This window comes from Amphibalanus amphitrite, unplaced genomic scaffold (assembly GCF_019059575.1).
Source record: "Amphibalanus amphitrite isolate SeventyFive unplaced genomic scaffold, NRLGWU_Aamphi_draft 000548F_arrow, whole genome shotgun sequence".
In the NCBI taxonomy this organism is placed as follows: Eukaryota; Metazoa; Arthropoda; class Thecostraca; order Balanomorpha; family Balanidae; genus Amphibalanus; species Amphibalanus amphitrite.
The window spans coordinates 320,891-343,779 of record NW_024882042.1 but is presented as its reverse complement, the minus strand read 5'-3'; the positions used below and the strand labels follow the sequence as shown (position 1 = coordinate 343,779).

The 22,889-nt window shown below is 54.8% G+C and overlaps 1 protein-coding gene across 4 annotated transcripts in view; it reads left to right on the top strand.

Moving 5' to 3' along the window:
- The window catches only part of LOC122393696 (calcium uniporter protein, mitochondrial-like), an 81,156-nt gene extending 58,289 nt beyond the window's left edge, over positions 1–22,867 (top strand). For all 4 annotated transcript variants that reach the window (XM_043389937.1, XM_043389934.1, XM_043389936.1 and 1 more), the window contains 7 exons: positions 7,773–7,943; positions 8,459–8,577; positions 9,800–9,946; positions 10,523–10,607; positions 10,915–11,033; positions 11,437–11,592; positions 17,581–22,867. In XM_043389937.1, coding sequence (XP_043245872.1) covers positions 7,773–7,943; positions 8,459–8,577; positions 9,800–9,946; positions 10,523–10,607; positions 10,915–11,033; positions 11,437–11,592; positions 17,581–17,691 — 908 coding nt within the window. In that variant the 3' untranslated portion in view covers positions 17,692–22,867. The remainder of the gene's footprint in view (positions 1–7,772; positions 7,944–8,458; positions 8,578–9,799; positions 9,947–10,522; positions 10,608–10,914; positions 11,034–11,436; positions 11,593–17,580) is intronic.
- Positions 22,868–22,889: the final 22 nt, after the last annotated feature.

The following is a 22,889-nucleotide window of genomic DNA, read 5'->3' as shown; positions in this document are numbered from 1 at the left end:
CGGTACCGCTACTACTCCCGAGGACGGCCAGCCAGTCCGCCGGTACCGCTGCTGGCAGTACAGACAGACAGTCCGGTACCGCTGCTGGCAGTACAGACAGACAGTCCGGTACCGCTGCTGGCAGTACAGACAGACAGTTCGGTGTCGCTGCTGGCAGTACAGACAGACAGTCCGGTACCGCTGCTGGCAGTACAGACAGACAGCCCGGTACCGCTGCTGGCAGTACAGTCAAGACAGTCCGGTACCGCTGCTGGCAGTACAGTCAAGACAGTCCGGTACCGCGGCTGGCAGTATAGACAGTCCGGTACCGCTGCAGGCAGTACAGACAGACCTGTACCGCGGCTGGCAGTACAGACAGTCAGACAGTCCAGTACCGCTGCTGGCAGTACAGACAAACAGTCCGGTACCGCTGCTGGCAGTACAGACAGACAGTCCGGTACCGCTGCTGGCAGTACAGACAGTCCGGTACCGCTGCTGGCAGTACAGTCAGACAGTCCGGTACCGCTGCTGGCAGTACAGACAGACAGTCCGGTACCGCTGCAGGCAGTACAGACAGACAGCCCTGTACCGCTGCTGGCAGTACAGACAGACAGCCCGGTACCGCTGCTGACAGTACAGACAGACAGCCCGGTACCGCTGCTGGCAGTACAGACAGTCCGGTACCGCTGCTAGCAGTACAGACAGGCAGTCCGGTACCGCTGCTGGCAGTACAGACAGACAGGCCGGTACCGCTGCTGGAAGCAAAGACAGTCCGGTACCGTACTGCTGCTGGCAGCACAGACAGCCAGACAGTCCTGTACCGCTGCTGGTGTCACAGACGGGCAGGCCGCCGCGCCGGTGAATGGACGCCGGGCGGCCGGCCAGAACGGCGATATGCACGCGTGACAGAGTCGCGTGCACGGCCGAGTGCCGTGTGCCGTGTGCACGCGGGGTGCACGCGCCACCGGGTGGGTGTGCGCGGAGGGGAGAGGTCGGCCCGGAACGCCCGCGCCAACCGCCGGCTTTCACCGGACTGGGACGCCGCAGGGACGCTGTTGGTGGCCGCGGTGTCCCAGTCTGCCTCCTGTGCCCCCCAGCCGAGGTGCTGTCGGACGCTGCCCGTCAGCCTCTGCTCGGCGGACTCTGCCCGTCGGACTCTGCCCGGTAGGCTCTGCTCGGCAGACTCCTCTCGGCGGGCTGATCCTGTCGGACTCTGCCCGGCTGGCTCTGCTCGGCGGACTGATCCCAGCGGACTGATCCCGGCGGACTGATCCCAGCGGGCTGATCCCGGCGGACTCTGCCCGGCAGGCTCTGCTCGGCGGACTCCTCTCGGCGGACTCTGCTCGGCATGCTCTGCTCGGCCGACCTCTCCTGGCGGCCGCTGACCTCACTGGCCGCTGATGGCTCCGGTCCTAGTTTCCTTTACAAATCCCACGCCGTCCCTGAGGCGGCTCCAGAGCCCAGTCCCTTTGTCTGCGACTGCCGGCACTCTGCCAACTTTGTTTACAGTTCACACCCACTCTGAAACTCCACTCATACCTGTCACCAACGCTCAGAACTTTGGCAATGCCCGTCTGCCTGAATGCCCCGCGATATTGGTTTGCAGTGCTGCATGAAAAGTTTAGCACTTGATGAGCGTCGAAGTCGTTCTCTGTCACAAGTTGAGCCCCTGCAGCGCATCGCCAATGCTTTGAGCTGGTCCTTTGTGGACCATGTGTGTCTCAGAAGACGATAAGGCCCACGCCCTGAACGGAAATGGGCGTTTTCGTTCCGTTTGGTTTCAGCTCACAAAAAGCCGCGAATGGGGCAGCTGTTGCGGGGCCTTTACAACCGTCTGGAGGCCGGACAGGGCGCTCCCTAGCTGCCGCTGCCGCCACAGTCTGAACTCGACTGTGTCAGCTGCACCGGGCTGACTGTATCAGTCTGTGGTAGAGCCATTTCATGCTGCATGTGCTCAGGGGGCACTTAGGATACGCCTTTCTTCTCGCATAAACTACATAGGTTTTGAACATCCCACATCTCTGCTGGCTGCCGACTGCAGTCATGCAGTTTGGAAACAAAGGCGTCTCCGGCACCGCCCCTCCCCTCCCCTCCCCAGCCCCGACACGCCTGCCTGCGGTGGTCCTTGGCTGGTGGTCAGCCCCCCCCCTTTTCCCGTCCTCCTCCTGACGGTCGGGGAGGGCCGGAGTGGCGGGATATTCACTGTCCAGCTACATTCTCCGAGTCAGGACCACACGGTCCTAACTCGGAGTCGGGACCGTGTGGTCTAGTAATGTCAATTACGGTAAATCGGAATACTGATACCAAACCAAATGCCAATCAGAACCACGGGAAAATACCGAAACCAAACCATCTTGGGAAAATGAAGGAAATACCAACTTTTTACCGATCTCTTAGCCTCTTATACATTAGTGAGGGATCATGATACCAACAAAATACCAAACACATTACGATTGAAATACCAAATACCAAGTTTGTATCGGTTTGGTATCGGTATACCAAAAAGTTGGTATCCGATTGACATCTCTAGTGTGGTCTTTTGGTCCTCCCGGAGCCCCTGGTAGTCGGCGGTGACGGGTCCTCGAGAGTCCCCACGACTCCGGGAGTTGGCAGTGACGGTTCCTCGAGAGTCCCCACGGCCCGGGAGTCGGCGCGGCGGTGACGGGTTCTCTGTAACCGGGAGCCAGGGGTGGCTGGTCCTCGGGCGTCCCCACGGCTCCGGGAGTCGGCTCCGGGAGTCGGCGGTGACTGGTCCTCGGCCGTCCCCACGGCCCGGGAGTCGGCGGTGACGGGTTCTCTGTAACCGGGAGCCAGGGGTGGCTGGTCCTCGGGCGTCCCCACGGCTCCGGGAGTCGGCTCCGGGAGTCGGCGGTGACTGGTCCTCGGCCGTCCCCACGGCCCGGGAGTCGGCGGTGACGGGTTCTCTGTAACCGGGAGCCAGGGGTGGCTGGTCCTCGGGCGTCCCCACGGCCGGGGACCGGCGGCGGACCGGACGTGGGACCGGCCAGCCGTGGCCGCAGCGGCCGCCGCCAAGGTCGGCTCCCACGATAAAATGACTTGTTGTGGCGGCCGAGGCGCCGGCGCACGGCCTGAAAGGGAAACGGCACGCGAGCCGCGCGCTGCTGGCCCCGCGGCGGCGAGCCGAGAGGGTGGGGTAGAGTCCACAACATTAGGGAGGGAGGGGCTCCACAACAGTGGAATTGAGGGGAGGGGCTGCACAACGAGCCTGCAGGTGGAGGGCGTGGTTCGTACCGTCCTGCTTCTGGATACATACTGCAGCTCTTTCATGTATGACGCATGGACTGCAATCTGCATTATATGCTACCGTATCCCCATGTTACGAGGTATGGGACGGGAGCGGACTCTGTCCTGGGGAGGGGGAGGCGATGGGACGGGGAGGGAGGGGACGAGACTACTGCCTGTCCCGCCTGCTGCCAGTCGATCCGTCTGCCGGTTCCGTTCGCTGCCGGTCCCGTCTGCCGGCCCCTTACGCTGCCGGTCCCGTACGCTGCCTGTCGACCCGTCTGCCGGTCCCGTACGCTGCCGGTCCCGTCTGCAGCCCGTACCCGTCGTCGGCGCGGACCGTTCCATTAGCAGCTGATTAGAATGGATGGCCGCTCGGCGGTGCGGAAATTGAGCCGCGCGGAGAGCGCTCCAAACCGCTGCCCCGAGATGGTACCCGGACACCGGGGGTGTGCTGTCGGCGGTCGGGTATACCTCCTGCAGATATACCTCCTGCAGATTACTGCCATAACTGGGTACCTACGGACTCGCTCCCGTAGTCCCGCGGGCCTGGACAGAGCAGTGGCCCGGCCGCGTCTGACCAGCAGGGGTATCGGCCGGCCTCCCAGGGAGCACGGGCCCGTGATGCTGATTGTTGAGTAGTGCAATGCGCCCTGGTGCCGCCCTCCCTCCGCAGACCTCTGTGCCGTGTGCTGTGTGTGCATGCCGTCTGTGTCGGAGGACAGAGCGTGTGCCCGCCACCGCGCTGACCCGCCTGTCCGCCGCACTGACCCGACTGTCCGGCCAAAATTCGACAGCGTCCGGCGAAATATCGGCAGTCGGGTTAGGCCGGCCAGACGCACCGCTCGGACGGCCGCCGCGGGGGCATTCCATGTCAACCGGGACAGCCAAAATCGGCCACCTCTGCGATTTTGTTCAAACTTGGTATACTTGTTGGCTATTGGGTGAAACCTCTGAGGGTCAAAGGATTTTGTCATATGCCCTCGGGCTACAGAGATACAAGCCGCTAAACTTTTGCTTTTTTAGCAGAATTGGACGTGTATTGCAATCTTGAAAGATCTATAGCTTCAACATTTTTGAAGCTATTAATTTCAAACAAACTGAAACGTGTACATAAGGAGTTATGCTAGTTAAATTTGGCAATTTTAACATTTTTTGGTGATTTTGAATTTATCTTATTTTGAATTAATTTCTTAAAATCTAATTTGTGAAAAAAGGGTACCCTTCGATTTTGCTCAAATTTAGATATTGTCTTCCACTACACGTAAGGCATACGTGCTGAGAAAATTAGAGTGGGCCAACGATAACTTTGGATGATATAGCAACAAGTAGTGCAACGTAGCACGGGCGATGGAAGGGGCTGATTTCGCCAACCCCACCTGTTTTTCGCCAGTAACTCACGCCATAATTATCATATTAACGCCAAACTTTCAGCATCTGTCCAGAATTGAATTGCAAATCCTCCCGTGCAAGCAATAGGTAAATCGGTCCACAACTTTTCTAGTAATAACGGTGTAAAGTCAAACATCTTGCCGGAGCGGCGCGGCGGCCGGCGCCGGCCGTTGCCGCCTGAATGGTAGACTGTGCCGGCGCGGGACGGTTCCATCTTTGCACTGCGCTTCTTACCGCTGATTATGATCGATTCGTGTCAAATTTTGTGTGAAGGCTTAAAAATGTACAGGCAATCTAATGTTCAAATAAATACGAAAATCAACTGGTAAAAATTGAATTAGTTATTAGGGTGCAAACACAATCTTTGACTGAAACGTTTCCCGCGTCGGCCGATCCCCGTCTTTGCCGGCGACATCTTCTTACTCTTAGCAGGCCACTAACTGCCAAATTTATGGTTAGATTAACTATAGATTCTCATAACACTACAAATGTCGTATAAAGGAAGAAATAGGAAAATCGGCCGGTAACTCTTAGAGCTATGGGCGTATAAACGCAAAATAGTCACTATAGCAAATTTCATCACGATTAACCTCATTTGATCTTGAAGATATTGATCTAGGGCCATGAAATTGGCACACGATAAAGTTCCCCACCGCCCCACCTACAATTCAAATTCCGTTTTTTTTTTTTAATACCTTTTTGGCTAAACCGGGCCTTTCTCCCCTAGCGCTGGGAGAGTCAGGCGTATTTCCTTTTTCCAACCAAAGAGAGGCGCTGCCCAGAGAATGCCCATTGCCCAATTGCATTCTCCGGGCATTTGGGTAGCATTTGCCCAGTCGGCAACTGCCGTGAGGGCTGTACATATTTACGCGTGTTAGATTAGGTCAGGTCACGTCAGGTCAGGCTAGGTTTGCCTTGGTTTTGGGTAGAAAGAAGCATCTCCGGGTAGCGCCTCTCCTTGGTTGCTAAAACGAAACACGCGAGTGCCAGACATTACGAAGTCCAAAAGACAGTTACGTAGACGTCGGCCCATTCTGGATTTTTTATATGATGTAGCTAATATATGGGAGAATAAAATATGTAAAAATCAGCAAAATCGAAGGGTACCCATTTTTCAGAAAATCAAAATTTATTTTTTGAATTTTAATTTAGTTCATTAATTAGCTTATTACGTCAATATTGTCATCCTCAAATTAAAGCCTGATGTATTCCCTCCATTTCACACTTTGTTTCATGGTGATATGTCTAAAACTTCAATGGTTATGACGCTTGAAAGATGATAATGTGCCTTGCCTAAGTCAATGTTTGATGACGTGTATCTCTGAAACGTGACGTCATATCTTTACAAAAACATGTCTCCTTTCTTTTCACATATAGATGAGTAGTTTCACAAAGTTTCGCAAAAATCGGAGGGGGTGAGGTTCAAAATGGTCATTTTTTGTCTCACTTGACGTGGAATGCCCCCGCGGCAGGTTGGACCGTGTGACGGCCGCCGGTGCAGGTTTAGCCTGTGACGGCCGCCGGTGCAGGTTTAAACGTGTGACGGCCGCTGACGAGGCTGTGACGCACCGTGACGCGTCACGCAGGCTGACCGTGTCCCGGGCCGTCACGGCCCGCCGCCGGTCGTGACGCCGTGACTCCGTGACGCCGTCGACAGGGGCCCGGTCGGAAGGCCGCGCCCTCCTAGGCGTGACAGCTTACTATACATACATACCTATACCCTTCTCATTTCGACTTTCGTAACTGATTTCAATTCCGTGTCGAAAACGTGGTAAACCGTGCTTGTCGCCTGCTGATATGCGGCATTGCGTTACACTGCAGCGCCAGCGGGACCTAGTGGTTCGGCGGTGGAGTGCGGTGTCGGGCAGGCTGTGGCTCCGTGCGCCCCGCCGGCGACTCCGTAGGTGGACTGTCGGACTCGCTGCGGGACGGGGCCGGCCTGCGTGGTTCGCTGCGGGACGAAGCCGGGCCGGGCGGGACTGCGGGGCGGGGCCGGCCTGCGTGGTTCGCTGCGGGACGGGGCCGGGCGGCTTCTCACGGTGCCGGGGTGTCGCTGGGAGTGCGGCTGTAGTCGCCGGAGGCTGCCGTCCAGCCCGCGGCTGGCCGGTCGGCGCCGCACACAGGCGTGACCCTGACCTCAGACTTGCCGCCGACTGGCCGCTCACGTGGGAGCTGCCGGCGGCTCGGGTCACGGCGGCTCCCCCCCCCCCCCCCACTGCCGGCGGCTCGGGTGGGGCCGGCCGGACGGCCTGTCTCAGCGGCGTGGCCGTGTGTCTCCCAGCGCTGTCGGTGTATCGATTGTCTGCGTCTGGAGCGAGTCGCTGCCGCCGGACGCTTCATTCAGCGTTGTCGGAAGGGTCCCATACATCCTACTTACTGAGTGCCGTGACCTCCCCCTTCCCGGCCGCCTCATTCAGCCAAGTGGGAGGAGGTCTCATGGCTCCGGCTGAGAGCCCGTCTCCGGTCGCCGGACATTTCAATGGGCTGGACCGGCCGACCGGAGCCCGCGGCAATGGAGCTGGGACGCAGCCCGCCGCGCCTCCTGACCTTTACTCCGGACCTGAACGGCATTCGAGATTTTAGGGACATGCAGCAGCCGCCCCCTTCTCCTCCCACGGTTTTCTTCAGAGGTCAGCGCAGTGGTAGGCCTTAGGTATTAGGTATGCTCGTGTTGAACGATCGCTCCCGATTTTCCGTGCTTTACCTGCGCGCTGCGTGCGGCCGGCAGTTACCGTTTGAGGCGCGTGTCTTTGTGTCACCGGGCAGGGCGCTGCGTGCGGCCGGCAGTTACCGTTTGAGGCGTGTGTCTGTGCCATTGGACGGGCCGCTCCTCGGCCCATTGCCCGGGCCTGGAGCGGCCGGCCGGCCAGTATTGTATTATGCTGTGCTGTGTTGTACTGTGGGACGGTATTGGCGCGCCGCCGGTGCCGAGTGGCACTGCCGCCGCTCAGAATCACAGCGCGGCACGCAACTAGCGGGCGTCCACCGTCCACTGGGCAAGCTTAACCTGACCTGACCTGACAAGTGACAGCCCTCCCCCTACTCTACTGCCTAGCGCCTGTCTGGGGTCCCTGTACCCTGTCTGAGCTCCCTGTTCCCCGTCTGAGTTCCCTGTATAATTGTACCCTGTCTGAAGCTCTCTCCCCCTCTGCCGCCAGGTGTGGAGGTGGCCTACTCGCGCGGCTTGCCGCAGATCACCGTGCCGCTGCCGTCGCGGCGGGAAAAGTGCCGCTTCACCCTGAAACCCATCAGTAACACGGTGGGCGACTTTATCGACCAGCTGCACACTGAGGACCGCGGCATCGACCGCGTGGTGCTGCGGACACTGCGTGAGTACTGACTGCGGGCTCTGCGGACACTGCGTGAGTACATACTGCGGGCACTGCGGACACTGCGTGAGTACATACTGCGGGTGCTGCGGACACTGTGTGAGTATATGCTGCGGGTGCTGCGGATACTGCGTGAGTACATTCTGCGGGTGCTGCGGACACTGCGTGAGTACATACTGCGGGTGCTGCGTGGTGCTGCGGACACTGCATGAGTAAATACTGCGGACGCTGCGTGAGTACTGCAGACACTGGCTGCGGACACTGCGTGAGTACCTGCTGCGGAAACTGCGGAGGTACTGCGGGCGCTGACTGGCTCTGACTCTGACTGGCTGTGGACACTGCATAGCATTTGGTGGACACAGTGTCAACAGCGTAACTGCCGTCCCACCAGACACCAGCCTAACAGCTAACCATCTGTCCGGTAGGTGGCACGCGGATCTCCACCAGTGTAGCTGCCGCTCTGCCCATTAACTGCCTATCTGTCCCAGCCTGACTGCCTATCTGTCCGGCGGCAGGCGGGACGCGGATCGCAACCAGCGACAGCATCGAGGCGCTGATGGAGGAGGACTTTGAGCTCATCATCAACGACGACGTCTACCACGTCAAGACGCCAGAGCTGGAGCGGCCCTCGCAGGTACGTACATAGCGCGCGGGCAGGGAGGTCAATATCGGCCCTCGCCGATACCGCGGGGAGGGGAGGTCACTGCAGGATACCACATGTGACTAGGCACCCGGCGCGGGCCGGTGCCATTTGCAGTCCGACGGTACCGTCCGGAGCGGGGCGCCGTCTGCGCGATAACGTCCGGAGCCGTCCGCCGCCCGGTGTTACCGTCCGGAGCGGGCGCCGCCGCCCGGTGTTACCGTCCGGGGCGGGGCGCCGTCTGCGGTACCGTCCGGAGCGGGGCGCCGTGGCCGTTGTTACCGTCCGGAGCGGGGCGCCGTCTGCGCGACGGCTCTCGGCGCTCATTATGCAGATGAGTGTTGGCCAATTTGGCGCCAAACGGCGCGGCAATCCCCGTGCCGTGTACTGGGCGGGACCGGGCGGCGTCTACAGTCGCCGGAGAGAGAATCAAGTGGCGTCTGGGGCTTAGAGGAATTAGGGGGTCCGGTGGGCGAGAGTGGCAGCACCCGGTCAGTGTCATATAGTCATATAGTCGAGAGGTCAATTGACACAGGAACATCTGTCAGTAATATAGCCGATAGTGCTGTTTATAGTCGATAGGGGGGGGGGGGGGACTTTTCTCTCGCCATTATTGTCGACGATCACATACAGTTTTAGATCTAAGATGGCCGTTAAGCAACTCGAGGTAGTATTTTTCTAGTTCGACAAGCACTCTGGGCCGTCCTATGTACAGGTAGTCACCGGAAGGCTCATTCATGATACCATCTATCAGACCACATGTTACCGCTTTTCTGAACATATCTGGTCGGTCTGCAGACCGCAGCCACATCTTGCCTTTCATCCGATCATATTTCACCGCCTACTTTAATCAGCGAAAGCCGTTAGATAATCCAGACGTATTCACAGAGAGCGGTTCAGTTATCACCATCACAAAGAGCGCATTTTCAGCGCACGCGGGGTGGGCGGTACGGGGTCATACTGAGTTTTTTTACGGCCATTGCCGCTGTCCGTGCTGCGCTGACCCCGTCTGTCCGTGTTCTGCTGTCTGTGCTCTGCTGACCCCGGGTGATCATGCTGTCCCTACTGTCCCTACCGTCCGCGCTGGCCATGCTGCGCTGACCGCGGTCACTGTGTGCCGTAGACTCCGGCTGTCCGCGCTGACCATGCCGCGCTGACTCCGGCTGTCCGTGCTGTCCGTGCCGCGCTGACCCCGGTCACTGTGTGCCGCCCGCAGGAGGAGCTCACCACGCTCTCCAACGTGCGGAACCTGGTGTCGCAGCTGTACGAGGCGCTCAACGTGGAGGAGCACCAGCTGAAAAAGGAGCGCGAGATCCTGGCCAAGCTGGAGGACCTCAAGGTGCAGCTGGCGCCCATGGAGAAGGTGGGTCAGACTGTTCACCGCTCCGAGCGGGACTGACGGACGGATAGAGACGGCTGTGGGAACAGAGTCAGGAGAGGAGATGTGTGGACACTGGACACATTGATTCTTGTCTGTCCAACTACCCCCGTCCTTTTGGCCGTCCGGTCCCTCCGGTTGTCTCCGCCCCTCTGACCGCTCGCCCCCTCTGTCCCTCCCTCTGACCGACCCTCACTGTTCCTCTGACCGCCCGCCCCTCTGACCGGCCCTCTGACCGCCCGTCCCTCTGTCCCGGCTCTGACTGTCCGTCACTTTAACCGTCCGTCTTTTGACCGTCCGTCACTTTGACCGTCCGTCTTTTGACCGTCCGCCCCCCTGACCGTCCGTCCCTCTGACCGTCCGTCTTTTGACCGTCCGTCTTTTGACCGTCCGTCTTTTGACCGTCCGCCTTTTGACCGTCCGTCTTTTGACCGTCCGTCTTTTGACCGTCCGTCTTTTGACCGTCCGTCTTTTGACCGTCCGTCTTTTGACCGTCCGTCTTTTGACCGCCCGTCTTTTGACCGTCCGTCTTTTGACCGCCCGTCTTTTGACCGTCCGCAGAAGAAGAAGGAGCTGGAGGAGGCGTGCCACCGGCGGACCAACCTGCAGACCTGGCTGGGCCTCGGCCTGATGGGCGTCCAGTTCGGTGAGACCGGCACGCGAGCCGCCGCCTATAGCGGAGTGCGCCGCCAGTGTAACAAACTGGGCTGCTTCCTATAGTGGAGATATCTGGCACTGACATTATTCATGGTTTTATTGTTGCCGTTGTTTTAGGTGACGTAACAGTCAGTACCGGCTGAAGGTAACTGGTCGCTGTACTGAGTAGTGAGGCAGTGCTATTTACTGACCGGCTGTTGATGTACTGACGATGTGCCCCGCCGTCCAGGGATCCTGGCGCGTACTGTACTGACCGGCTGTTAATGTAGGTACTGACGATGTACCCCGCCGTCCAGGGATCCTGGCGCGGCTGACCTGGTGGGAGTACTCGTGGGACATCATGGAGCCCGTCACCTACTTCGTCACCTACGGCACCGCCATGGCCGCCTACGGTTACTTCGTCATCACCAAACAGGTGAGAGATCCACGGCCTGCAGTACGGTAGCCGCTGTGTGTCGGATCGGCAGGCTGTGTCCGCGCTGTGTCCGCCCTCCAGGGTGTCCGCGCTGTGTTGTATGCTGACTCTGTGTGCTGTGAGTTTACCACTGACGCCGTCCGCCGCCCGGCCGGTCTCGGGGAGGGGGGGGGGGGGTGCTGTGGTGTGTTGTATACAGACTGTGTGCTGTGAGCCCCCCACTGACGCCGTCCGCCGTCCGGCCGGTCTGTGGTAGCTGTGGTGTGTCATATGCAGACTGTGTGCTGTGAGCCCCCCACTGACGCCGTCCGCCGCCCGGCCGGTCTGTGGTAGCTGTGGTGTGTTGTATACAGACTGTGTGCTGTGAGTTTACCACTGACGCCGTCCGCCGTCCGGCCGCCAGGACTACGTGCTTCCCGACGTCAAGGACCGCTCCTTCCTGCTGTCCTTCTACAAGAAGAGCCGCAAGTCCGGCCTGGACGTACAGGCCTACAACGAGCTGCGGGACTCCATCTACCGGCTGGAGCAGGACCTGCGGCGGCTGCGGGACCCACTGCAGGTGACAGGCTCCCCCCCCCCTGCACACACCACACACACACACAGCTCCGGGACCCCCAGATCCCCCACACACAGCTCCGGGACCCCCAGATCCCCCCACACACAGCTCCGGGACCCCCAGATCCCCCCACACACAGCTCCGGGACCCCCTGTAGGTGAAAATACCCCCGTCCCACAGCTCCGGGACGGGACCCCTGCGGGTGACCCCCCGCCCCCCCCCCCCCACACACACAGCGGCTGCGGGACCCCCTGCAGGTGACAGCCCCCCCCCCCCCACCAGTGTGGCCAAATTGGCAATGTTGTGGGGAAATCCTCCCCTAATGAAAAGGATAATGACATCCTAAAAATTGGGAAAAAGACATCCTCACGACTTTTTCACTTAAATATATCATACTGTTCTGCAAGCATCAATGTGTTTGGCAACTTCTTGCTAGGTCATAAAATACCTCTGTCTCAATGAGCGCCAATTTGAATATAGGCATATACAATTTTAAGCAATATTCATATTCTTATGTTCTGGCAATATTGATATAAAATATAGGTGCATGGCATTAGCAGTTGAAATCAGCATGCTGATGCTGCATGGGTGATGTGATTGTGACAAAATAAAAACTGCATTATATTCCAGTGTCTTGACTTTTGGAGCTGAGTTTGTACTTACCTACCAAACAACATGCACAGGTTTGGTAAGGAAATCACAAATTGAATTGTACAAACAACTAGGCTATTTCAATTTCAATTTCAATCGCTGCTCACCCAGCACAGATACAGCATATAGCCTTGGACCAGACTCGGATTAATATACAATAGTTATCAATTGATCGCAAAGAATAAAAGCAAAACTAAGCTCAAACACAACCACTGAAAATCAGGATAAGCACAAACCCCTCGGACACAACACCAATGCATCCACAGCGTCCACAACACAAGCAGTCGTTCGAGATTCAAGGCCATCAAAGACACAATAATCCCCTGTTGACTCTTCATACATCATGCACCACCGCCCTGGCGTGCTTTGTTCAGCCTGTTACGTCACCGGTGGCCAAAAAGGAAGTCGTTATCGGGAAGTCAAAATCCCGAAGGAAGTCGTTATTTTCCCCCTAACAACCCCTAACTTATAATGGGGACAGCACCGCTAATCGACCAAACCAAGACGAGAAAATTAGATAATACGAAAGAAAATGAAATAATACATTGCATACGCGGTCATTTTCTTGGAAAATATGCGAAATGCTTGTTTTTGAGCCCCGTAAACTTCCGTCATTTTCATGCGAAAAATCCGCTGATTTTGCGGAAAAAAATGGCTTCTGAAGAAATGAAATTGTTAATTCCCAGGCTCATTTTACGAGCTAAATGTTATACAAAGTGAAAGAAAATTGATGAATTATGCCCACCTATGCATCAAAACTGATATTAAGCCCACAATACTCTATTTTGACATGTTCAAATATAATGACATCCTTCGCCTGTTTTGGCGAAATTCTACCCCTAACAACCCCTAACTTCAACTCTTCGCCAAACTGTGAAAAACCATTTTTGTGATTTGGTATTCACATATATCATGCTTTATTGATTTCCCTACAATATTATCATCATTTTACCGGCTGTATTGTCTTAATTTTCACGTTTGGCTGGCTTTCGTGAGCCGCTGTTTTAGGGATGTCGGAAGTTTTTCTGCCGAAAATCTCTGAAATCGTGTGACGTAATACCATGGATTACCTACATGGTACTACTTCATCCATGGTAATACGGAGGCCGCGAAGTTCGACAGGTGCGTCGAGATTGATAATCTTGTACAATATTTTGTAGACGAGGAAAACCGAAACATTTGCTCCATACAAACGATTCGAGAAATTAAATTGAATAGACAAGCAGTGTTGTGTTGTGGCCTTGTTGCCTTATTTCAGTATTTGATAGAAGCGTAATTGTAATAGAACTGATAGCAATACTTGCAAGCTATAAGGTACAGGGACCTAAGACCTTGATCCTGGAAAGATCTCAGTTAAAGTTGGGATGATGTTGGTCTATGCATGCACGTTTGTTATTTGTAGGTGGAGAGCGTAGACTGAGATTGCTTTGGAGAAGCATGGAACAGGAACACAGCCTCAGGTAAGAACGTTTCTCAGCATTTCGAGCCTTTAGCTCTTGCCATCATCAGGAATCCGCAACCGAACCTGGATGTTGAGCTCATTCACAAATATATAAGGCATCAGTTAAAATTTCATTTGTGTGCATCTGTTATTTTATCTGATTTGATACATTCATATACTTCAAAAATACATATTACCTAAAAACAACAACCAACCAACAATCAGAACTCAGAAGACATTTCCAGTGATGTTGGCTGGTTCTGTTAAGTTAATTATTAATATTTTGGATTAGCACCTCAGCAATGACATTGTCATTGCTAGTAAAAACCCTCTAGTTTCAAAGATTTTTCATTACTAGTTACCACCCATCTACTCTGTGCATTCTGACTGAAAGAAATGTAGGCATCTGGCCAGATTCTTACAGATTGATATATATATAGGTATCTGGTATGATAAAATTTGGTTTATGTGTAGATAGGTTGTGGGCTTAAGGTTGTAGGTTGTAGGTAATAGGTTTTGAGTTGGGACAGCCAGGTTGAAAGTTTTAGGTTGATAGGTAGCTAGGTAAGGTTACATCAGGTTAGGTTATGTTCAAAATATTCACTGGACTTCATATTCACATTTACTAAAGATTTCTTATATTGAGGAGTGATCTGTTAATATTGGACATTTGATGAAATGTTAATGTGAAGGCAGATGTGACGGGTATGCAGATTTCATTACATCAATCATTGCTTTAGTGTGTGAAAAAATCTTAATGAAGAAACTGCATTCTGGCATTTGCAAACACCATTTGAACTATGATGATGTATTGAACTGCTTCATTCTGAAGCCTGATCTGATTCAGATGGTACCTAATCATTTCAGGGATTTGGAGCTGTGTGTAAATTTAAAGCGATCTACATTTCTAATTCAACATAACTAGGCACTTATTCATTGCAAAACACTACTTATAATTGCAGTGGTACCTAGGTGAGGGGTGTTTTAATTAATGAGGAAAATACTGAGCAATATAGGTACATTATGAAATCTTTTCAACTTCACAACAACTGCATAGTACATTATGGCGACATCTATTGACTAGGTTGTGGTGTTTACAGAGCCACCTACTGGCAGACGTCCAAAACGAAACAACCAAGACGCGCCGTGCACTATGCGTTCAGACTCGTAATCGAACTGATTGGTGAATTGGCCCCAGTCAGTCATACCACCATTCGTGACTCATGTGACTGATTTGTGAACCTACCATAGACTCCTTACCTGCAAAGCATGACAATCTCGATGAGATGTCGGCGTGAATGCACTCAGCTAGACGCTGGTGTGTTGTACAGCACAGCTGATCCGCTGTCGTGTGGTACGATTTTTTTTGTGCCCAACCAACATGGTATCGTGAACTTCGGTGTGAGACTGAGCACATACCCTGTAGTGCTAGGAAAAGGAAATGATAGGGTGAACTATGAGACCCACAACAGGTTGAGCAGGGAATAAATCGCCGTGTTTTTTTCCTTCAAACTCTATAGGTATCTGTTCTCACGTAAATTTCCGACAGGTTGAAAAAAGCTTGAGTAAAATACAGTGACTCGGTTTTCTGAAGTTTGTCTGTCTCAGCAGATCAAGCAATGTCAGAACAAGCTCACATGCTTGATACTTGATCAGGATCGAATAATTGATTGGACTTTTTAAATTGGATTTTTCGTGCTTCCGGGCAATTCACGGGAAGAAGATCAGGGTTTGGAAAAAACGCGTCGAAATGACCGGCTATGGTGTTTTCCCCTAAAAAAGTGTGATAAGCTGGTAAATATTTTATGACCTATTCAGTAATAGCTCTAGGTCTTGCTAGATGTAGGTGTGTTTTTCCAGCTCTGTTAGCTCTGTTAGAGTCCGTCGGGCTGGTGCGGACTCATCACCTTAGTTGGTGCAGCTCGTCGACATATGTTGTCTCGTCTGGATATGGATTTGCGATCTGGCCAGCGATATAACGGTGACAAAATGCGCTCATCTCATCCGTTCGACCAACTCTTCTAGTTCAGTGTTACCCAGCCCAAAAAAAGATCGGCGATATGGACGTTTCGGTACCTTATTGCATTTTATTTTCCCCTCAGTTGCCGTTACTACACACAGTAATGAGTAAATTCATCGCACACATTGAACCCAAGATCACAGTTGCGGTTGGATTCTGGGATATGCACTAGGACATTAATGTCGAGGATGACATCGGGAGTTGTACTGGCCACTGGCCATATCGGTCAACATTTTATATTAGTGATAACTTTTCTTAGTTCTCATAATCGATGCAATTCTGATTCCTATACTGATGCAATGTTGATACAATAACTGATTCAGAAATGGTCGTATAGTCGATTAATTCGATTGATTCGAGAGTAACCTATTAAACACAGCACTATGCATTTACATTTTATAAAACGTGAATAGTTATGCAGTATGCGCAGCTGTATCTTCGGGGAGCAGACGTCGGTGTCCGAGGTCATCTGGCAGTAGGGATCTTGATGGATTCGTAGGTTCACGATGATGACAGGAGTGCTTGGAAATTGGAAGGCTCGCGATCTTCTTTCAGGAATGGATGAGGAATATGCCTGGAATAGAGTAAGGAGAATCAGCATCGGGAAGGTGGTGGTTGGCAAATGACCAGTGGCCGTTGAAGTTGTTCCTATTAAACGATTGTCTTAAAAAGGATTGCTATTTCTACATATGTATCACTGAAGTGCTTTATTCAAAGATACATCAGTACTGAATGTTAGTAAGGCCATTTCCCACCTTTTCTATGAAAATTAGAACTTAAAAAAATCAGTAGACCATTTTTTCAAAAAAATAGTTACATCCTCTGGCGGCTTTTTTTCTACATCCTCCCCCAAACGCAAAATGGATTTGGCCACACTGCCCCCCCCCCCCACACACACACACAGCGGCTGCGGGACCCCCTGCAGGTGACAGCCCCCCCCCCAGCTCCGGGACCCCCTGCAGGTGACAGCCTCCCCCTCACACACAGCTCCGGGACCCCCTGCACACAGCGGCTGCGGGACCCCTGCAGGTGACAGCCCCCCCCCCCCCCACACACACACACAGCTCCGGGACCCCCTGCAGGTGACAGACCCCCCACGGCCCACAGTCACAGAGCTGGGGTCCCTCTGGGTCAAAGTCAGACCCTAGTTAGGTGTTAGTTTTATTGAACGAGTCACTGGCTTGGCAGCCATGGTGTCTCTGACAGCCTCCGTGGTCGTGTCCCGCAGTATCTGTGTCCGTGCATCTGTCGGTCTGTGCTTTCTGTCTTTGCTGGTCCCTGACATTCTCTCTGTCTGTCTCTGTATCTCTGTCGAGTCTCTAACAGCCTCCCGTGTCTCTGTCTCTATCCATCTGACACCTCCCCGTGTCTCTGTCTCTATCCATCTGACACCTCCCCGTGTCTCTTCTCTATCCATCTGACAACCTCTCCGTGTCTCTGTCTCTCTCCGTCTGACAGCCTCTCTGTGTCTCTGTCTCTCTCCGTCTGACAGTCCGTGTCTCTGTCTCTCTCTCCGTCTGACATCCTCCCCGTGTATGTCTCTCTCCGTCTGGCAGTCTGTCCGTGTCTCTGTCTCTCTCCGTCTGACAGCCTCTCTGTGTCTCTGTCTCTCTCCGTCTGACAGTCCGTGTCTCTGTCTCTCTCTCCGTCTGACATCCTCCCCGTGTATGTCTCTCTCCGTCTGACCTCTCTGTGTTTCTGTCTCTCTTCGTCTGACAGTCTGTCTGTGTCTCTGTCTCTCTCCGTCTGACAGCCTCCCCGTGTCTCTGTCTCTCTCCGTCTGACAGTCTGTCCGTGTCTCTGTCTCTCTCCGTCTGACACCTCCCCGTGTCTCTGTCTCTCTCCGTCTGACAGTCTGTCTCTCTGCGTCTCTCCCCAGATCCACCTGCCGCCCGCCCACCTGGAGAAGCCGCTCAACACCCAGTTCAGTCTCAACTCGCTGCTCTCGTTGCTCAAGAGCAAGCCGGAGCGTAACGACAAGGCCACCTGAGGGCCGCCGGCGCGCTAGGCTAGAACCAAGGCGCGGGCCGGCTCCGCCTCTGCCAGAGACTGTCTGCCGCTGGGGCGGGGCTCCCGTGCTGCCAGAGACTGTGTGCCGGCCGGTGTCAGACTGTCCGCGCGTGTGCCGGCCGGTGTGAGAGACCGTAAGGTCCGGACTCCGGTGTGTCAGTCTGGGGCAGTGAGGGCCGGACTCCGGTGTCAGTCTGGGGCAGTGAGGGTCGGACTCCGGTGTCAGTCTGGGGCAGTGAGGGCCGGACCCCGGTGTGTCAGTCTGGGGCAGTGAGGGCCGGACCCCGGTGTCAGTCTGTGCTGCAGTCTGGGGCGGTGACCTCACAGACTGGTGTCTGTTCTGAGGGCGCTGCTGGCGCACAGTCCAATGTCGAGCCACGCGAGTGCAGGTCGCGGGCGGCGCAGTCCCGGCCACTGACAGGGTGTTACGCTCGGTTACGTCTCCTCTAATATGCGGCCCTGCGGTGGGCGGTATGAGCTGGTTTTAGGTCGTCACCTCTCGGTGTTTTTATAGTCTCGTCCTGCAGTCTGTTGTCGGAGGGTGTATGCGCGGTACGGTGCGGTGTTGGGTCGGTGTCTGTCCGTCTCTGTACCTCCTGTGTGGTCTGGGACGGCTGGTGACCCGCCCCCGCCGCCTCTGGCTGTGTGTCTGTGTGTGTCCGCGTGAACAGGGTCCTGTCCGCTGCCCGCCTCCGGCAGCGGCGTGTTATTACTCCCCGGACACAATCGTTTTCTGTTTCTTAGGTCATGACATGAATGAATTACCAGTTATTGACCATATTCTGATTGATATCACTATTGACTGCGCAGTGTTTTACGACTATAAGTGATTTAGCTGGGTGCCGGTTACCCGTTGACTGCTGGGCTGACGGTCGTGTTCGCGGTGGAATGGAGCGGTGCGGTGGCCGGCCGGGCTGCCGGGGATGTGATCCGCTCAGCCGGTCGGCCGGGCTGCCGGTGATGTGATCCGCTCAGCCGGACGGTAGGGCTGCCTCTGTGGGGCCCGCGGCGGCTACAGCCGGCCGGCCGGGCCTCCCCGGTCCGGCGGTCCAGCCTGTCCCGTTCCCCGCGGGCAGGGTCCTCCCGCTCCTGATGAACGGACCCTCACACCTAGCGGGGACCCTCACACCTAAAGGGATCCTTACACACACCGGGCCCTCCCCGTCACTGTCCGCTGCCCAGCCTCGGTCAATTGATATCCCTTGAGACTCGACAGGTTTGATCGTATATGACCATATAACCCTCGATAGCCTCGTGGGTTTCCGTAGCTTCCATGCAACTATGTACGTATATCCCGGTTCCCTCCCGGCTGCCAGTCTGGCGTCGGCTGAACTCCTCCATAACGCCCCTTCCGCGCCCGGCCGTGTCGGCCGCCGCCGCTGCGTGCCTGCTCCCGAGCCGTGTTCCTAGTGTGTCTGCCGTCTTCTTGTGTCTGCCGCACTACCACCATGTCTATTGTCTGTGCTGTGTCTGTTGTGTCTATTGTGTCTGTGCTGTGTTCCTCTCACGTGCGGCGCTCAGTCAGGACGCCGTGCTCCCGTTCTCCGCTCGCTCCGAAAGGCTCCGGCTGGCCTCCCGGGGACCCGGCTGGCCGGCCGCTCCACAGCAGACCACCCAGTCTTTCCGCCGTCAGGTTTCTCTCGCCGGCTGAGTTACCCCTGTACTGGGTTGGCGCTACAGTTCATGATCCCTTGTGTGCGGTGTAATTTTGGACGGCAATGGGGTGTTCTGCGCGGCATTTTAGCGGTCAGCCGAGAGATATCCTTTCAATTGGGACCCGCGATCAGTCTGTGCTCAGCGCTGTCTCCGATCAGTTGTTGGTTCTGCGTTGTGACGGGGCGCCCGGGGCAAGTGTTGATTGTTGCGACTGGCGGTCTCTGATGGACTCGGTGAGTGGAGAGCGAATTTTGGCGGAGAGAAATGTGCAGGGGAAAGGCGATTGATGTGTGAAATGTGACCTCCGGGTGATCGGTGTGTGACGTGTGACCCCGGTGATGGATGTGTGACTCCGGGTGATCGGTGTGGGACGTGTGACCCCGGTGATGGATGTGACTCCGGGTGATCGGTGTGTGACGTGTGATCCCGGGTGACCGGTGCGGAGTTAAGGCAGGTTTGATGTGTGCTTCCCGTGCGTTACGGAGCGGTGAGCAGCTGAGCCAATCAGGCTGTCTGGTACGCGTGATATGCGACTGTCTGGCGCGGTGATGCGGCGTGTGCGGTACGAGGCCAGTCCCGGTTGAGGACCGGGCAGTAAGTCAAGAGTGGCCCGGCCCGGGGGACCGTCTCTGTGTTTTGGGACGGCGCCCGGCCCGAGGGATCGTCTCCGTGTGTGTGTGTGTGTGTGTGTGTGTGTGTGTGTGTGTGTGTGTGTGTGTGTGTGTGTGTGTGTGTGTGTGTGTGTGTGTGTGTGTGTGTGTGTGTGTGTGTGTGTGTGTGTGTGTTAGGACGGCGCCCGACCGCCCGCCTCGCCGCGCCACTACCGGCCCCGCCGGCGTCTGTTGTCCGTTACGCCGAGACTGCTCAAGCGGGCCCGCTCGTTATAGGAGGTTCTGTCCGTTATGGGAGGGCCTGTTCGTTATTGGAGGGCCTGCCGGTTGTAAGGCGCGGGCCCGCCCGTTATAGGCGGCGGGCCTGTCCGTAGGAGGCGGCGCTGCCCGCCGGCGTATGCGCAGTCTGTGGTGTTGGTCCGCTCTGCCGCCGGAGGAAGTCGTACCAGGCCGGACGCTGGCCGGTCCCGCGCCGTCGGACCGCCGCACAGTGTGGCCAAACACCAGTTTAGCGCGAATTTAATCCCAGCGCTGCTCGGATCCGTTGAAAATGGTTCGCTGGTTTCAAAATTGACACTTAAACCTATGTGAGACCCTTTACGATGCATCATAAATGCTTGCTGACAAATAGGTAATGGCATAGTTCCGCCTCTAAAAGTAAGGAGAACTAGCTTACGACGGGTGATGTGCTTACCAGGGCTGTGAAGTCGATGGAGTTACTCCGACTCCGACTACGGCTTTCAAACGTCAATTTCAACTTTGACTCCGGGCAAAACTGTCGACTTATACGATCAACTCGGACTCTGACTCCGCAGCCATGGCAAGTTCACGCAGTCGATGGATTTTCGGTGACTCAAGACTACGAGTCTTGGTCCGGATTCCAAAATCGATTCCGATTCCGACTCTGACTGGGGTCAGAACTGTTGACTCCGAGCGACTCCGACTCTGATTACGAAATCCTGGAATTTAACCGCAAATAAGAGGCATAAAATTGTGGGTCCCAGCAATGATGGGCATGTTAGGAGGAGGAATCGTTTACGAAATTTCCATCATTTCTCTGGTAAATTCTTATGATTGTCCAAAGTTTGCTTGAAAAAGATCAACATCTAATTATGTTTCTGTGTGAATGTTCCTGGTGAAGCACGTGAATCGGTAGACGGTTGCTGAACTACATACACGTACCGATAGGATTGAACCTCAGCAATGGGAGTAAAAACAAAGACTTACACCATAAGCACCTTCATGTCATTAACCCTCGGCGGTATTGGTGTTTTGCTAGCCGCGAACGTAGGTCGGGTCAGGTCAGGTTAGGCCAACCAGTCCTGCCGGGTATTCATAATTAATAGGTGTCAACTGTCAACCGCCAGTGACAGCTTCGTTGCATGTTACGAAGGTACCAAAACGTCTTCCTAAATGTTCAAATGGTTACTAAATTCGAAATCAGCTCCAAAAACTAGCCTGGAAGCATGTAAAACTAAAAAAGGTGAACCGAGCTCATCAAAGGTCATTGAACTGACCTGACCTTCAAGTGATCTTGTCACTGACCATAATGCATGGGACGAACATCATAATATCACATGTTAAGACGCTTGAAACCACGAAAAGACTGCAAACGCGCGGCTAATGCAAGCAAACATACACCCAATCGCGATTCCGGCCAAACACGGTCTCGAGAAATAGGTCACAGGTCAAAGGTCATTGGGGTCAGGGTCGTGAAATTTAAAGGTTAGGTGTAAAATTGATAAACTCGAGGGTACTGAAAGTTTCGTCGCGATTGGCCGCTTTTTACATGAGCTTTTTGCGAAAAACCGAGAGGGGTCCTTTCGACCCCCACCCTCACCCCCTATATGGGCGAGGGTTAAAAATTGCCAAGATTTATTCATTGGCGACCGTATTCTGCAATATAACAAGTCAGAAATACAGCGGTTGAGCCATCCGCGTAACACGTTACGGAGCCGCCGCCGCGCCCACCCTGTAGCCGGACCTCCCCGGGCGGCCCAACCCGATACGTTCAAAGCTGAGCCAAAGGCCGGGGGGCAGGTTGGGGCAGGGTTTCTTGAATGGATCATGTCCAGAAAAGTGTGGCGAATCTTCTCATGGTAGATTTGGCGTGGAGTTTTTTGGCCATTTTCTTATATCTCTACGTTTTTAAGATGGACAGTGTTTTCAGGGGATGTCTGAAAAGGTCATTTTCAAATGAGTATAGCTCATCGGTTAGTCCAAGGATAACTATAGAATTCGGGTATACTATCAAATATAGGCTCAGTAGTCATATGCCAATCCAATTATTCCCGAACCTTTCCGACAATTACGCCAAAATGTGTTGTTAACGTGACGCGGGTTTTCGACGATTTCAGCACAGCCGGGACCGGCATTGCGTATGTCCACTTTAGCTAGCTTTTTGGACACCGAAGGGAAGACATTGAACCAAAGTATTGTGCTATTGACATACTTTGGACAATTTCCTATCGACTGATAGTTATAAAAAGTCAAAATTCCAAAATTCGTTTTTTGATTTAATTCGCGCTAATCTGGCGTTTGGCCACACTGTGCGCCGGACCACGGACCGCGGACCGGGGACGGCGCGCCACTGTTAACCCCGAGCTTCCAGTGTCCGCGGCTTCATCCGACAACCGCCGGGCGGATCGTGCGGGCACTCCGTGCCGTGAAAACTCTGTCACTGTAAAGGATCGAACCCGCGAATCCACGTGTCGCTCTGCCGGTCTGATTGGCTCACGGACGCTGCCGCCGCGCTCTGATTGGCCGAGGGAGCTGGCACCGCGCGGTGATTGGCCGGCCGGCGCGAGGTCGTCAGGTGATTGGCTGGTTGGTGTGACCATGTTACGGCAGTGGGTTTCCGTTCGGTGAATACATTGGGCGAGATTCGTAGTGGGGAGACTGTTTCGTCTGG